Here is a 17,618-nt window from a genome sequence, read left to right as displayed (position 1 = left end):
AGCTCCCGAGTATTAGTGTTCACGGCGGGGCCGTTAAACGCAGCAGAAAAGCGGGCGTGTGTTTTTTCTTCCTCTTCCCGCCTCCCAAGAGACGCCAGTCCAGTCCTTTCCCCTCATTTTCACCCCGGCGGGGTCCAATGGCTGCCCCCGCCGCGGGGCCGGGTCGGAAGCCGCCCCGCCCCCCGCGCTGCTCCCGCCCTCGGGGTCCTCTCCGCCCCACCTCCCCCTCGCTACTGGAGGTAGCGGCCACGGCCGTCACGTGTTCTGGCAGCCGCCAAGTGAGACCGCTTTTGCGACGCAGTGACAGCCAAATGGTGCGACAGGAGGAGCTGCAGCTGCGGCCGCAGCGCCCCGCACCGAGAAGCTTGAGGCGGCTCCCGGCGTCGCCCAGAGGGAGCGACTGAACAAACAGAATCTGGTGCGGGCGGCGGCGGCGGCGGCGGGCGGGCGGGCGGGCGGCGAGGGGGAGCCGGCTACGAGTGCCCTCGCTCCCCGCCGCTCTCCATGAACCGGGCGACATAAGCCGCGCCTCCAGCAGGGGCTGCGCCTCCATGAATCCCTAGTTTTTTGTGGTTTTTTTTTTTTTTTTTCTTTCTTTCCCCGCTCCTCACCCTCCACCCCGGGTCCGGTCCCGCCTTCTCCTTTCGCCAGCGGCGGCTGCGGCCAGGTACGGAGTCCAGAGCGGAGCGCAATGGCGTCCAACCCCGAACGGGGGGAGATTCTGCTCACGGAGTTGCAGGTAAGGGCCTCGGCCCGGGCGGGAGGCGCTGGCGAAGGAGAGAGGGAGAAGGTCTGGCGCGGGGTCGGGGGCCCAGGGAAGCCGTAGGGCCGCCGCGCCCCTAGCCCGCTAAGTGCGGAAACTCGGGGATGTCACTCGGGAGCCGCTTCCTTCGGGAGCCGGACTCTCTTTCCCCGCCGGAGCTCTGGCCTGCCACCACTTTAATTTGACTCTGCCTACCAGAGGGACCCCGTCTCAGTCGGCTGCCTGCAGTCCGCTCCCACCCGGTCCCTGGAGCGGCCAGCTCACCGCCCCCTCCCTGGTGTCAGAGCGGCCCGCGGACGCCCCTGCAGCCCCCTCCCTCCGCCGGGCCAGGCCCCGCCCCGCCTTTCCCTCGTACACCGCTCCTTAAACTCCTTTGAATGACTCCCGAGCTGTTTTCTCGTCCCTCCCCTTCCCCTCCGACTCCGCACAAAGAGCGCCCCCATAACTTCCAGCCCCCAGACAAGTTTTTTTTCTTTTTTTTTTTTCTTTCTTGAAGCGTGTCATACCAAATGCTTGCCTCACTTCACTAGCCCTTTTCAGGTGACTGAATTTCTTTCCTCTAATATGAGGGCTACCTTTTCTGCTGTCTGTCTCTCTCTTTAACCAGATGATAGCTATATGGTCCCCTTCTTTACTACTCCCTGCTCAGATCCGGAAACTCAGATGCTGATGCTTTTCAGACTTTCTTTTTCCCTCCCGTTTGAACACCAGATAAAGAGCTACAGAAGTTGTTTACAAATGAGCAAGCAGTAGACGGAGGGAGAATGTTGGGCACCGCATGCCTGCAGAAGATGAGAACAAAATAGGTCCCTTGATTAGTTGAGTCTGTGTCGAGTAGTAATAGTATTGTTTTCCATTACGGCTAAACAGTTAATGATGTAGGCACGATTTTTGTCCTTAAGTCTGTGCTATGCAAGGGTACCTACGTTATTTTTTATTACTTTGGGGTGTTCCAGAGATGTTCACATCTGGATTAAAATTTTACGCTTGTTTTTTGACTTATATTTATTTTGGTGTGTTTTACTGTAGACGTCTTCTAGCTACTTGAATGTTGGAGATAGGAATTAAGACAAGAAAAAAAATATTTTTGTGCATTAGTTAATTTTTTTAAAAGACTGAATCTGGACACTGATGGGTTGATTCTTGATGATGCCAGAATTAAGTACTGCAACTGCTTCTAATTATTTTGCTGTTTAAATATATTTTTCGATAGGTTCCTTTGTAAGTTCGGTTTATTGTGCAGTTAGATGTAAGTTTGAATGCATTGTTACAATATTTGATATTTAGTGAACAAAAGTAGAGATTTCAACAAGGTATACCAATGCAGGGTTGCTAACTTGGAATCCTTTGAATCAGCTTTGAATTTATGTCATTGAACGTGTTGCCATATAGTAGTCTAATTACTCTTAGCCTTTTATAAGGTCTTACAGCATACCACATTTGCTAAATGAATGGAATTTATTGTTTTATTAATTTACATGAGCTTTTAAAATGAGGTTTGTTTGAGGCACATTGGAAATGCTTTCCACTGCCTAGTCTTGAAATATGAAAAGCATACTTTGGTTCTGAGAAAAATCCGTAAAAATGGGCAGGAGCATTTTTCTTTGAATGGAGTGGCTTCAGAATTTAAAGTACTCGGCATCCTTATTTGTATTTTATAGAAAGTTGTCATAAAAGACACTCATTTTGGCACTGGACCTGAAAATATGTTTTCATATGTATTAAAACACCTAGGGACTTTTAATAAGATCAGTTTTGACAATATGAAGTAAGCAAGTCAAAGAGAACAAATTTTAAACATGACTGTTTAAAAAATGGGATCAAAGTAGAGGAACACTAAAGTTAAAAAAATCTAACCCCTTCCAGAAAAAGAATGATTTTTATTAAGTGTTACCTTATAAGTTGACAAGTATATCCAGGACATTTTTCTTGGTGTATTTGACTCCCAGTTTTAATAAAAGCTATTGCATTTGGACTTTATCATGTATATCAAATTAATTGAGAGCATTATTTATATCAGCACTTAACATAAATGGTGATAAAATTTGCTCACCAAGTTTATCCATTTATCCATCTTTTCAGATCTTTTACTGTTTCATTGGGTCATGGATAGTATACAGTAACCAAATATTTCTCAAACATGTTCAGAGAACCAGTTTTTAAAAAGCACCTACGTTGTTTGAATTTTTTAAATTGAGAAATTAATATGTTGTTCTTAATGCTTCTCTGACATACTGATTTTAAGTATTTAAATAATTATGTAGCAAGTTTTAAAACTGGTGTTTAGTAGTTAAAAACTGTTACTTTGCCCTATCTTGTCTCAGGAGTACTTGAACTGAAAGTTACATGTTACAACCTACTTTTAATGAAATTGATACTTATTTTTAGAAACATTGTATATCCAACTTTTTTTTTTAAGATTTTATTTATTTATTTATTTGAGAGGGAGAGAGAGAGCAAGAGCACAAGAGCAGGAGGAGGGAAAAGCAGACTCCCCGCTGAGCAGGGAGCCCCACACCAGGCTTGATCCCAGGACGCTGGGATCATGACCTGAGCCAAAAGTAGACACTTAACTGACTGAGCCACTCAGGCGCCCAGGCATATCCAACATTTTAAAACTGTCTTTCAAATTATATTGCAAAATTTGAAATACTTTACTACTTGAATTGGAATTGGCTTATTAACAACCTTCAGTTGTGGAAAGACAAAACAAAATCTGAAACCATAGTGTTTTGCCTTGTTAATTACTGTAATATTTCTATGGAGTAATGTTCTAACTCTTGCTAGTAATTTAGGAGTTTTATTCAACAAGGAATCACTAATAAAGTACACACAAACTTTGATGGCTAGAGGCCTCAATGTATAAGGAATGTTTGCTGTAGTAAAAATAAAAATAGGCTGTTAAAAATATAAACTTAATTGGCAATTTCCAATTTTTATCTTTTATAACTAGATTTATCCTGTTCTCTTTATTTTTTATTTGAAGTGGAAACCTAGTGAGATATTTCTTTTGTGGGGCCAAAGAAATTAAAGTTTATTTTTAAGGAAACTGAATTAATGAAAACTATCTAAAGAATCTCAAAATGAAAATATTGGTTACAACAGTAATTTGGTAGACTGCAGATTCAGATATTGAATACCATACTAATAAAGTTACCTTGTTGAGATCAGTGATTTATATTCATCAAAATGCCTAATAAAGTATTAGGCCAGGAATCTTAAATTCCATTCTCAGCAGAATTTATTTAAGTAGAGGTGACTTGCTCAAGTGGAAGGTTGAGGTAGTTAGCCTTAATTACAGGGATTCATTTCAAGAAACATCTATTGGGCATCTACAAAATCTATCCTATATTGGAGGATATAAAGTTGAGAAGATATGACTTCACTTTCTAGAAGAGAATGCAAATAACAGTTATTGAACATTTGCTATATGTCAGTTATTGTACTTGGTACTCTGTCAACCTTATTTAATCTTTCCTATAGTCCAATAAGGTGGGTGTTGTTATTTCCATTTGACAGATCAGGAAACTATGTTTAGGACTGTTAGGTAGATTGTTCATGGTTACACTGTAAATCTGAGTTTGAAATCAGATCTGTGCGTTTTCCACTATACCGTTTTTTGAGCTGCCTCAGTTCTGTGGACCCGTAAATATTTTGCATTGCAGTGTTGGCCAAAATTGGCGAAAAATGTAATTAACCAGAGTTAACTTTAATATAAATTTTATACTATTTGTTAGGCTCCTCTATAACAAAGAAAAAATGATTTCTGTGTTCTATTGGTAGTCTATAATTTAGCAGTGCTTTGTTGTTGGGAATAAGGTGTAATATTCTACAAAGAGTAACAGTGCAAAATAACCTTTTGCAGGTTTTCATCATTTAACAATTACTGTTTCTGGTGAAAGTTGTCTAATGTTTGCTGAAATCCTTCCAAATAATTTTGCATTTCTCTGTGGTGTATCCCATAAGATAAACTTAGCTTTAAAACTTTAAGCCCATGTGTAACCAAGCTATGTGTTTGGCACTTAATAGGCACTCAATACATTGATGAGAAGATGCCCACCATTTGTCACCTACAATGAGAAATGTCTTGACTGTTCTAACAGAAGTTGATTATAGGGTCACCTGGGTGGCTCAGTTGGTTAAGCATCTGCCTTCTGCTCAGGTCATGATCTCAGGGTCCTGAGATCAAGCCCAGTGTCGCACTCCCTGCTTAGAGGGGAGTCTGCTTCTCCCTCTCCTCCCCGCTTGTGCTCTCTCGCTATCTTTGTCCCTCTCTCTCGCTCTCAAATAAATAAATCTTAAAAAAAAAATTTGATTATAATCATTGCCCTAAGAAATTACTTTAACATTTTGAATCCCTTGTCCCAAAAATACTCCCTTGAAAAGTTCAAAAGGGATTTCTGCATTAGTTATGTTACACCTACATACAACACAGTTATTTTACCCATTTGGTGGTGACATCTAATTTTGCAGTGATGCTGGAAAGTAGAATGTCTCTGTCTGAATGATTAAGATTTTATGGTGGGTTGAAGGAATGTAGTATGAGAAAGTAAGCGGGATAGGCAAGGTGGATTTTATGGTTCTTTTCTTTCTTTTTTTAATTTTTTTAAAGATTTTATTTATTTGAGAGAGAGAAAGCATGAGAGGGTCAGAGGGAGAAGCAGACTCCCTGCTGAGCAGGGAGCCTGATGTGGGACTCATGACCTGAGCCCAAGGCAGTTGCTTAACCAACTGAGCTACCCAATCGCCCTTCTTTTCTTTTTCTAAAGAGAGAGAGCATGAGTGGGAAGGGCAGAGGGAGAAGAGACAATCTTAAGCAGCCTCCACACTCAGCCACTCAGCACGGATCCTGACATGGGGCTTGAACCTACAACCCTGAGATCATGACCTGAGCTGAAATCAAGAGTTGGTTGCTTAACTGGCACTTAACTAAGTGCAGCCTGAGCCATCCAGGCTGCCCCTACAGTTCTTTTAAATTTTAAACATAATACATGTTCATTGTAGAAAATCTGTAAATACAGGAAAGCACAAAGAAAATAAAAAGTGCTCATAGTTCTGTTACTCAGAGATAACTTACAAAATTTTCCAAATTATTAAGTCCCAAGGCATTTCAGTCCATTTCCTCCCTGTCTCCCCTTTTAATTGAGATATATTTGACATACAATATTGCATAACTTGAAGGTATACAATGATTTGATTTACTGTTTTTCCTCCCTTTATCCCTTTTACTAGAATTTTAAAGAAAAATGAGGTTCATAGCTTTTTAAGATAGAAGTAGCTGTAGGATAAGAAAATTTCTTGCTACTAGTTACAGATACGTGGATCTAACTGGCTTTATTGACTTTTTATATGAAAACATTTTGATTTTTAAGTCAGTACTTTGAGATACAGTTGAGAAGAAAAGTAAAGAGTACAGTATAGACTTAGTAATGGGCAATGATATATAGCATCAACTCTTTGAATAATAAATTGATACAATGTGGTTTTTCAGCTTAGATTTGATTATTGCTACTCTTATAGAATGCTGCATACTTTATTGAATAAGGCATGTCTTTAAATACCTTGCCAAACACCTTTTACCTAGGTTAAAATCTGTGCTGAAACTAGTGTTACAAAATGATGGCTCTAAATAGATTGTTTTCTATCATCTCTAATTAGTATAATACAGATTTTTTTAGTCTTGTACAACTTCTATTCACAAATGATCGGTAGGGGGCACCTTCTAGGCATTGTCTGTTTAACCCAGGGCTTTGTGTTTGGTTTCTTGGGCTCTTCTCTTTTTGCTTTTCAAATTTAGCAACAGATTTTTATGCCTTTTATCGGGTTATTCCTATATGCCCCCTTTTAAACAAAAAAAGAGTGGAGTGGTTGTAGAAATAAATATCACTTAAAACTTCCAGATGTGTATAAGATATTTAAATAGAATAGTTACTTCTCAGGGCGCCTGGGTGGTTCAGTGGGTTAACCATCTAACCCTTGATTTCAGCTCATGTCACTGTCTTGGGGTCATGGGATCGAACCCTGCATCAGTCTCCATGCTCAACACAGTCTGCTGGTCCCTCTCCTTCTGCTTCTCTTTCTGCTCCTCTCTCGCAAGTGCTCTCTCTCTCAAATAAATAAATAAAAGAATAGTTACTTCGGTATCATTTCCTTGTAAGATGTACCTCGTTGAACAATTATCAAATGTCTATTGTATTTCAAAAACCAGTTTTACTCTGTGAGAAGATCATATAACATTTAATGTGATTAACTTTTGATATACAGCAGTGTAAACTTGGTAGCAAAGTTGGAAAATTGAAAAGTAATTAAAAACTTTTAAAAGATATTTAATATTTTGAATAGCAAAACCTACTAGTCAAAAAGCCCCTAATATCTTAGAAAAGCAGAAATAGAAAACTTTTATTTATTTATTTTTAAAAGATTTTATTTATTGATTTGATGGAAAGAGACACGGCGAGAGAGGGAACATGAGCAGGCGGAGTGGGAGAGGGAGAAGCAGGCTTCCCACTGAGCAGGGAGCCCAATGCAGGGCTCGATCCCAGGACCCTGGGATCATGACCTGAGCCAAAGGCAGACGCTTAACGACTGAGCCACCCAGTTGCCCCAGAAAACTTTTATTTTGATACATGTCTAGTTTCTCTTAATTTTATCTAATAAAATTTTATTTGAAATTAACTCTATTGTCATGTTTCATGTTTCACAATCTCACAAAAATTGTGTAATATGTGTATAAATATTGTCTATTTAAAATGAACAGGAAAGCGTGGGAGGAATGTATTTGATGATAATAAATACTTTAGATTTGAAGGTAAATATTGGTGTCACATTATGAAGATGAACTGATATATAAGAATTACATAACATATACTGTTATTAAGATCTGTCTATTTTAGAAACTCAGCAGTGATTTGCTTTTTCTAATTAGTTAAAGCTTTGCTTCCCTGGCTCACAAACACCTTGATTTATTGCAAAGTTGTTATGACAGAATTTGGAATTTGTTGTAGATTATAGAAGACGTACTTACATATCTAAGTATCATACATACATGTGTTAAATATCATATATTTTATGCATTAATCATATTGTTTTCCCTTTCCTGTAGTTGCTACCTTAGTGATTCTCTAAGAAGGTGCTTGTTTTGCCTGTTTCAGAATTTTCGTGAACTAATTTCATTAAATTTGTTTTTTTGTTTTTTTGTTTTTTACTTTTACTAAACCTTAGGTACACTGCATTGGATTAATTATCCATCCATCTACCACTATAATATGCACCCATGGACCACCAGTTACTCCCCACCTCCCAAAAAAGCTAGGAACTTAACCTACCCCTATCTCCACCTTCTTGTCAACCAAGGTCATGATCATCTTGAGTCCTGTGTTCATTCTCTTGCTTTATTTGTATATAGCTTTGCTGGATCTATAATTCAAAAATATATCTTTTATTTTAATTGTTTTATATAATTATGTTAAATATAATCTTTCTGAACTTGATTTTTTAATTCATACCATTGTATGTTGCTATAGTCATTTTAATTTCTGTATAATATTTCATTGAGTAAACTATCATCAACTCTTCCCCTGTTGGATGTTTGGTTATTGATTCACTCACTCTCCCTTGTTGAGCATTTAGTTACTTTTTGGTTTTTGTAATGGTGAACAGTGCTGTTGTGGACATTCTATGCATTTTTCCTGTTGTATACATGTAAGAGTTTTTATTAATTATATACCTAAAGGTATAATTGCTGTCTCACAGGGTAGGTGAATTCCCAACTCTAGAAGATGATGCCCAACTTCCAATATGATTGCACCAATTTATATTCATATCAGCAGTATATGAGATGAAAGATCCTTTGATTATCGATCTTCTCTGACAATTGATATTGCCTTTAATTTTTACAAATCAGAAGAGTATAGAATGTTACCACATTGTGGTATTGATTTGCATCTTCCAGATCATCATCGATGTAGAACATTTCTTTTTATGTTTACTGGCCTTTTATAGTTCCTTATCAGTGAAATTCCTGTTCATGTCTCTTGCCTGTTTTTCTGTTTTTCCTACTGACTTATAGGAGTTCTTTATACTCTTCATATTAATCCTTTGTGTGTCTTCTCTCAGTTTGTAATTTGTCTTTTCACTTTATTTTAGGGAGTTTGTGGGAGGGACAGTTTTTAATGTTTTAAATGTTTTACCTTTTGGCGAATATTTAGAAACATTTATATCATTGTGATCAGCAAGCCTGCACTTAATATCTATTATAGGTTTGTTACAGAAAGGGTAAAGTTACACATATTTGACCTCTGGATACACAAACTGTCCAAATGAACAACCATAGAAAGTCATAAAATATTGTATCACTTAAGATGTACCAGGCAATAAAAAGTTAGTTGATTCAATTAAAGAATGAATTTACAAGCAAAAAAGTAGTGAAAATTTTATGTGTAGTTTATGAACTGCTGATTTTTCCCATTCTGTATCTCTTCCGTGCAAACTATTATTATTATTAATTATTTCTTTAAAGAACAAACTGGATCAGTTATTTAGTTATTTGCATAGCTTGTTAATAAATGCTGGAGTTGATTAGATTTAATGCTGATATAAAACAAATATTATTGCAGAATTTACTGGTATTTATAAACCTGGAATCTTGTCACTGCTGTGGTATCTTTTGGTGAAAAAAAAAAAAAAACCCTTAATTTTAATTTTAGTCAAATTTATCAATCTTTTCTTGTATTGTAATTGCTTTTTGTGTAAGAAATTGTTCCTTACTTTGGGTCTAATAGTTAACTACATTTTCTACTAAGAGTTTTGGAGTTTTATTTTTTATATGTAAGTCAGTACATCTGGAGTTGATTTTTGAATACAGAGTAAAACAAAGGTCTTAAGTTATTTAATTTTTAAAATATTATGAAATATATAACAATATTTCTTATAATGTAAATTTAAAATAGAACATTTTTCAGTTTTTAAGGCAGAAACATTTCTGAATAGCCTTATTTAATTTTTGCGAGTTAGAAGTTAAGGGTATATCATACTAGGTTATGTAATGAATTATACTTGAAGTTATCCTTACCTAAATCGTTAGTAAGTCACTTCTTCCTTACAGTACCAGTTTGTGATTTTTCTTTTTTGTTATATCCCCTGAAGCCTGTGGTCAATAAGATCCTTGATTTACTTTTTGTTAACTCCCCATCATATTCCCCAGTTGCGGCTCAAACCTGTATTTTCCTAAATCCAATCTATTCCTACTCCTTTGTTCTCAACAAATCACTCACCTAGTCACTGCCTCTACTGAGTGATACATAGTATTTAATAATGTGAGTTTCCTCAACTTTTCTTCTCTAAATTTCTTGGAATTTTAGCCATTAGTTTTTGTTGCTGTTAATCAATTTTAAGGAAAAATTGTTTGATCTCATTGAGGCTATAATTTCCTAGATTTCTGCTTCCTTTCCATTCTTTTGCAGTATGGGGCTTTCATTTTCCCCTCTTTGCCTTAAAAAAAATTTATATCTCTCTTTTTTCTTTTTAAATACTTTTTCTTTAATACTGTTGTCCCCTCAAACTTCTTTTAATCATCACATTCCTTAAAAGAAATTTCTTTTTTTCTTTATTTTTTTTTAAAAGGTTTTATTTATTTGTCAGAGAGAGAGAGCCGCGCGAGAGTGTGCAAGCAGGGGAAGTGGCAGGCAGAAGGGGAAGCAGGCTCCCCGCTGAACAAGGAGCCTGAAGTGGGGCTCAATTCCAGGACCCTGGGATCATGACCTGAGCGGAAGGCAGAGGCTTAACCGACTGAGCCACTCTGGCATCCGTTTAAAAGAAATTTCTTAGTTGTGTTTATTTTCTTCCACTTATTTCTTAGCTTTTTAAAATATTACTTCTCTCCCAATTATTCTGTTGAAATTATTCTCATAAAAGCATCCATGATCTGCTCCTTCTAGTCCCTTGAGGCAATAGATACTGTTTCAACTTCCTGAAACTCTTGTTTAAATTAAGCTTCCTGGACCCTGCACAATATTGGCTACTTTTTCTTTTATAATAATCTGCCTATATTTGCTACTATTGCTTTCTTTTGATAACTCCGTCCCCAGTTTAAATGTTCTACCTGTTTCTAGCCTATTTGTCATCTAATTTATTCTTTAGATTAACCACCAGAATTAATCAGTTTGTTTTGTCAGGATTGCATGGAATAGAAACCCATTTAAATTTGCTTAAACAAAAATTGGATTTATTGGAAGGCTACAGGGACATCTCACTTTTTCCAAGGTGGGATAATTAGCAATGTTCCATGACTACTGAACAGGAAACTATAGGCTTTCTTTCTTTCTAGGGTTACGTGTTCTCCTATCTCTTCTTTAAGTATGTATACTGCTTTATGTATTCTGTATACTGGTTCTCTTTCATATGGCACTCCCAACTTCTGAATTTCCATGAACTCTTCAAGTCTAATATCCACAGTTAACTGACTCACTTATTCTGTGCCACAATTATAAATTCTTAATGAGAAAATTTTTTTTAATATTTTATTTATTTATTTGACAGAGAGACAGCGAGAGGGAACACAAGCAGGGGGAGTGGGAGAGGGAGAAGCAGGCTCCCCGCTGAGCAGAGAGCCTGATGTGGGGCTCGATCCCAGGACCCTGGGATCATGACCTGAGCCGAAGGCAGACGCTTAACGACTGAGCCACCCAGGCGCCCCGTAATGAGAAAATTTGATTGGCCCTGTATAGAACATGTACTCCTGATCTGGTCAATTATAGCAATGGAGGGATGAAGTTCTCAGTACCGATAAGTACCAGTATGGCTGCAAGGATTCTCCTATGAGTTTGGGATAGGGACTGTTCTCTAAGAAGGGAGTATAGGTTAGAAAGAACTTCTCTGTTTAAGACCTTTTTAATAACTTTCCATTAATTTTACAATAAAATATGTCAGACCTTCCATTATCCAGTCCTTCTCAATCCTTTCAGATTTTTCTCCTTGCATATTCTGTCAAAGTATTTGCAGTTCTTGGAACTACACTGCTTTTATATACTTCTGTATCTTTGCTTTTGCTCTAACTTTAAGAATAGTGGTATTGATCATCTGCCTGAAAAGCTTTTGGCAAATTGGACACTCTTTAAAATTCTAAGAAAAGCATATATATTGATTGACTATATGAATATATTCATAGCCTATAATCAAAAATTTTACTTAAGCTACATTTTTGATAAGTAATTTTAGTGATTGGTCATGTAGCATTTGACCCATTGGCAAATTAGCTTACTTCCCATTTTGTGGCTCATGTTACAGAATATATTATCCAATATAGGAATTGTTAAGTTATATGTGTGTCTCGCTTTTAGTGCAGGAACTAGGTCTTACTCATCTTTATGTACCTAGCACCTCGCCTGTGGCTTATGCTTGATAAATGCTTGAATAAATAAGTGACTGAGTTCTTGACTGATTCTATTACTCTTTTGCTACATCTGACTTCTCTATATTTTTAAAGGTTATCATTTTTCCCCTTCTCAGGGACTCCTTACTGCCTGTGAGCTAGCCCTAATTCCTTAGCTTAGCACTGATGGCTGTCATTGTTGTAGTCCCAAAATACTTTTTAATTCTTGACTTTTTTCATGTAAGCAGCTTATTTTTCAGGCACTCTATGATTACTAATGTTTCGTTACATATATATTCTTGCTGTAGTCTGTCTACTGGAATTTTTTTTAAGGTCAAATTCAGATTCTTTTTTTCCTTACTTACCCCTTGTCATGTATAATCTGTCCTCAAAACTTAAGTAGGATGTTTTCTATCTCATGATATTTATCATATATTGCATTGCACTGTAGTTGTTTGTATCCTACCTCCTTTTCTCTCCTTAGTTGAGTGCTTAAAATTATTGAGAATATCTTATCGTTGTCTTTTACCCCTTAGTCCTGAGCAGAGCAACTTGTTCATAGCAGTTACTTACCAATATTTGTTGAATAAATAAGTCTCATGTCAGAAAATCCTCAGGTTTTACATGTATTTAAACTTTTTTCTGCATTTGTTTTGGTATTTATGAGGGAGCATAACTCATTTCATCATTTTCTTTAGGTAGAGCCAGAGGTGGCAACATGAGGCAAGTTTTCTTATAAAAATGGGGATAATTTCTGGCTCAGAAGGTTATTTAGGTTTTTTTTTTTTTTTTTAATGATATGCATGAAGTGCCTGGAATATAGTGGATAGTAACTCTTCCCTCTCTCAGGTTTACATTTTAGGATTACTTCATTTTTATTTTTTTTTAATACTTAAGTTGTGTGGCTTACAGACTGATTAAAGTTAGGTGTAAGGCGTAGAGAGCTGATCATGCTTTATAGGCTAATTGTTTTCCCCTCTTTTCTTTCTTCTTTTGCACCATAGAAGGAATAATGAGGATAGCTATCAGAAAGTGTGTGTATTTCCATGGTGTCTTCATTTAAAATAACAGCATGGTGAGATTATGTGTGTAAGAATAAAGAAATCATATGTTGATATATGATGAACTTCTAGGATTGAGCTTTCATTTAAGAATCTGTGGTGTGTGGGGCCCTGGGTGGCTCAGTCGTTAAGCGTCTGCCTTCGGCTCAGGTCATGATCCCAGGACCCTGGGATCGAGCCCCACATCGGGCTCTCTGCTCAGCGGGGAGCCTGCTTCTCCCTTTCCCAATCCCCCTGCTTGTGTTCCCTCTCACGCTGTGTTTCTCTCTGTCAAATAAATAAATAAAAATCTTTAAAAAAAAAAAAAAAAAAGAATCTGTGGTATGGGGGGCGCCTGGCTGGCTCAGTCAGTAGAGCATGTGACTCTTAATCTCCGGGTTGTGAGTTCAAACCCATGTTGGGCATGGAGCTTACTTAAAATTAAAAAAAAAAAAAAAATCTGTGGTGTGTTATTTGTCATGCAGAAAATATTTATTGCAAATATGGAGCTATAGAAGAATTAAGTGATTTCATGAAACTGTTTAAATTCAGATCTGTATTCTTTCCCAGAGGCTTTTGGACTTTTTTATAAAATTTGAGCTAAGATGATATATCTGCAAAGTCCACAGTGGTCCTGCACATTTCAGCAGAGAGAGATAGATTTATGGTAATATACTTCTGAATATTAATAATATCAGTTCTGTAGTTGAATATGCTTGAATTTTGTATAAGTTATAGTAAATGTCCAATTGTTTGTTGCTTATTGGTTAGCATAACTGACTTCTTTGCTATGGAAACCTTATCTTTGAACTCCAGCATCAAGGTGTTCATTTTATTATAAATTTTTGTTCTGGTGCATGTTTTCATTGTATTAAAACCTCACAAAACTCTACACAAAATTCTACAGTTAGTTTTGATGTGTCCTTTTAAGGATGGTTGAATAACCAACAGGAACCTTAAATATCAGATCTAAAGCAAAATTCTTACTTTATCAAGTCCCTAAAAGCACTAAACTAAATTTCTAATAAAAATGGGGTGGGGTGGGGTACCTTTCCTTTTGCTCTCTTTGAGGTTGGCAAGATAGTGGATAATCCTTTATTTTAGTATAGTTTAATGGTAATTATAGAAAAGGAACTAGGGTCGGTTATAAGATGCCTCATAATAAATAGAACCATGTTGAAAAAATATGAGAATATTACTAATAGTAATATCACCCCATGTGAAGCATTTTTGAGTTATAAAGCACTTTCACCTGTATTATTTCTTCGGTTCTTAAAATGACCCTCTGAGTTAGGGATGGGGAGGGATTGTTATATCCAGTTTTCAGGTGTTCATGTTCACTCAGCCAATGTCTGCTTTAACCTGAACGCTTCTGACTCCTATTCCTCATTTTAGTACTCCACACAATTCTAGTTTTATTAACTTTAAAGTTGTAGTTTTTTCCTTTAGTATACCTAAAAAATGGTTAATATTTTCAAAGCTATGTTAAAAGTGAATGTGAAAAATATCTTCCCCCCCCCTGAGATAACAGAAAATAAATATAAAAGGGAATATATAATTTGCCACCTAGTTGTGAGTATTCATGGGAGTATCAAAGTTCTTTGTAGTATTTTTATAGCATAAAAATATTGTGTAGAGGTGTGGTGATTCCAGCAGAAGTAGAGTGTAACTTCTGGACAGTTTAAAAATCACTTAAAGAAGCTGTTACTGATGTAGTTGAATGATGTTTTCTATATTTATAAATTATATATAAATTAAGAGAGGCCAATCATGTTACCCACAAAATAGACTTGCGAAGTGCGTGTTTGATATGCATGAGATATTTTACTGAACTGGAAAAATACTCATGTTTTATGTCTTTTAAAGTAATATATTTCTGATGTTAAAATTTAGTCTGCACTTATTTCTCATTTATGTCTGTCTGTGAGGGTAAAGATCTTATAAATAAAAAAGTTTCTTGAAAAGCTTAAGAATAAACTTTGTTTTACAAGTCCTTTCCACTTGAGCATCTAGCAGCTTCCTAAAATATTTTGCTGTAATACGTTAACACTTAGTGATCATAACATTTGGATGTAAATATATCAAATAAATTTATATGGAAAAGGATGATCCTTTTATTTTTGTGTTCTACATTAATTTTCTTTCTTGTGTATGAGTTATTTCTTATTAATGGTGATATTGTCATCCCTACCCTAGTTTTTCCTTGCTATGCTCTTTGTGACCTGAGAGTTGTACTTTGTCATGCCTTTTCACTAAAATAGTCTTCTAAAGAAGTTAAAAATAACTGGACACAATCAACAAATAATACATATCTGAGTTTTGTTTTTCTTTTTTTTTAAGATTTTATTTATTTATTCATGAGAGACAGAGAGAGAGAGAGGCAGAGGGAGAAGCAGGCTCCCAAGGAGCAGGGAGCCTGATGCGGGACTCGATCCCAGGACCCTGAGATCACGACCCGAGCCGAAGGCAGATGCTTAACCATCTGAGCCACCCAGGCGCCCTGAGTTTTGTTTTTCTTATTGCTCAATATGTGACTTACTCAAGGCCAGCTGTCTTGACAGTCCCTAAAACCAAATCAAACCAAGCAACACCAAGCACTCTATACAATTCTGCTTTGGCTTTACTTTGTCTAGCCTTGTGACTTCTTTTTTTTTTTTTTTTTGGGCTATTATAAAAGTTTTTTAACAAAAAAGTTCAATATGAAAATGCACACGACCTGATTTTTATATTGTAGTAAAACAGGTACTATGGAGGAGACATGTGGAAGCAGTTGATTTCTTCTGATGAAAACACCCATTGTTTATACTCGCTCCAAGGCTTCTAACACGATGATACTATTTCCTCGTATTACCACCATTCCAATACTCTCTTGCCCACTAGTTGCCGTCTCCACACATTCATCTGTCACAAGATTCATAAACAGATCGAACCCCCACAATATTCCTTGGACATGTCTGCCACCATTTAATTTCAATGACAATTTCTTGTCCATAAATTTTTTCAACTTGGGAGGGTGAGCTTTGCTCATGGTGTCTACTCGGCGAGCTCAAAGATACCTCCCGCCTTGTGACTTCTTAAAAGAGCTCCAGTATACTCTGTCCAGCTTGAGCCTGTAGAAGTGAAATGCTCAGCTCTCAGTTAATGGTGTGGTAATGTAGTACAACTTGATTCACTGGGGGATTCCTGTAACTTTTTCTCAGCAAATCTAACGTTTCCTTTGAGAAACACTTTATTTCCTTTATTGGGGACTTTATATTTCCATTTAGCTGTTCTGTCAGAAGTATTTATTTGGTCAAATTGTGATGCTTTTTTTTTTTTTTTTTTTGGTTGTGATAAAATACACGTAACATTTACCATCTTAACCATTTGAAGTGTGCATTTTATGGCATTAAGTACATTCATCATATTGTGCAACTGTCACCACCATCTATCTCCAGAATTCTTTTTATTAGCTGAAACTCTGGTCCCATTTAACATTAACATTCCATTACCCCATTCCCCAGGTCCTGGCAAATACTATTTTACTTTTTGTTTCCATGCATTTGACATGTAAGTGGAATCAATCAGTAAATGTCCTTTTATGACTTGCCCATTTCACTTAGCATAATGTCTTCAAAGTTCAGCCATGTTGTAACTTGTCAGAATTTCCCTCCTTCTTTAAGCCTGAATAATACTCCATTGTATGTATATACCACATTTCTTTTATCAACCCATCCATCAGTAGATACTTGGGTTGTTTCCTTGTGATGCTTTCCTTTTAATAAGTGTAGCACTGTTGGAGGTTATTATACCAAGTCATGATCATTTGATAGTCTGTAACTGTGTCGTTGAGTACTGTAGCCATTAGCCACATGTAGCTATTAAAATTTAAATTAATTAAATATAAATAGAATTTAAAATTTAATTCTTCAGTCACACTGGCCACATTTTAAGTGCTTAATAGCTACATGTGGCTAGCGGCTGCCATATTGTACAGCAATGATACATAGGATATTTTGACCATTGCAAAAGTTCTATTAAACAGCCATGGTAATGAATGCAAAGGTCTATTTTAATACCTTGAATTTAGAGAGACAGAGAAGTCCCTTGTGGATTATAGAAATATTTTTATTTACATTTGAATAAGGAAATTTATTCTGTTTAGCAAATAATTATGTCTGTTTAAAGACATTTTTTGCAGTGAGCTCAGAGGTTTTTGTTCACACTCTGGAATGTGTTAAAAATACTTTGCACTGGATGAATTTTATTTTATTTATTTTTTTAAAGATTTTATTTATTTATTTGACAGAGAGAGGCACAGCGAGAGAGGGAACACAAGCAGGGGGAGTGGGAGAGGGAGAAGCAGGCTTCCCGCCGAGCAGGGAGCCTGATGTGGGGCTCGATCCCAGGACCCTGAGATCATGACCTGAGCCGAAGGCAGACACTTAAGGACATCTAGTGCGGGGCG

At 36.8% G+C, this 17,618-nt stretch overlaps 2 protein-coding genes across 2 annotated transcripts in view; one reads left to right on the top strand and one right to left on the bottom strand.

The window, feature by feature from the left end:
- The first annotated feature begins 314 nt into the window (after positions 1 to 314).
- Positions 315 to 17,618, top strand: part of PKN2 (protein kinase N2) — a 135,614-nt gene continuing 118,310 nt past the window's right edge. Inside the window, exon 1 of the mRNA XM_045897270.3 lies at positions 315 to 739. Coding sequence (XP_045753226.1) covers positions 692 to 739 — 48 coding nt within the window. The 5' untranslated portion in view covers positions 315 to 691. The remainder of the gene's footprint in view (positions 740 to 17,618) is intronic.
- Positions 15,850 to 16,225, bottom strand: LOC123859424 (small nuclear ribonucleoprotein G-like). Its single transcript, XM_045897271.3, has one exon. The coding sequence runs from the start codon at positions 16,197 to 16,199 to the stop codon at positions 15,972 to 15,974; it is 228 nt and encodes a 75-aa protein (XP_045753227.1). The 5' UTR covers positions 16,200 to 16,225; the 3' UTR covers positions 15,850 to 15,971.

Source organism: Mirounga angustirostris, unplaced genomic scaffold (genome assembly GCF_029215605.1).
Source record: "Mirounga angustirostris isolate CCGP_5_RB_7025 unplaced genomic scaffold, mMirAng1.0.hap1 SCAF_4, whole genome shotgun sequence".
Lineage (NCBI taxonomy): Eukaryota > Metazoa > Chordata > Mammalia > Carnivora > Phocidae > Mirounga > Mirounga angustirostris.
Note: the sequence above shows the minus strand (reverse complement) of the source record. Positions and strands in the feature narration are given on the sequence as shown.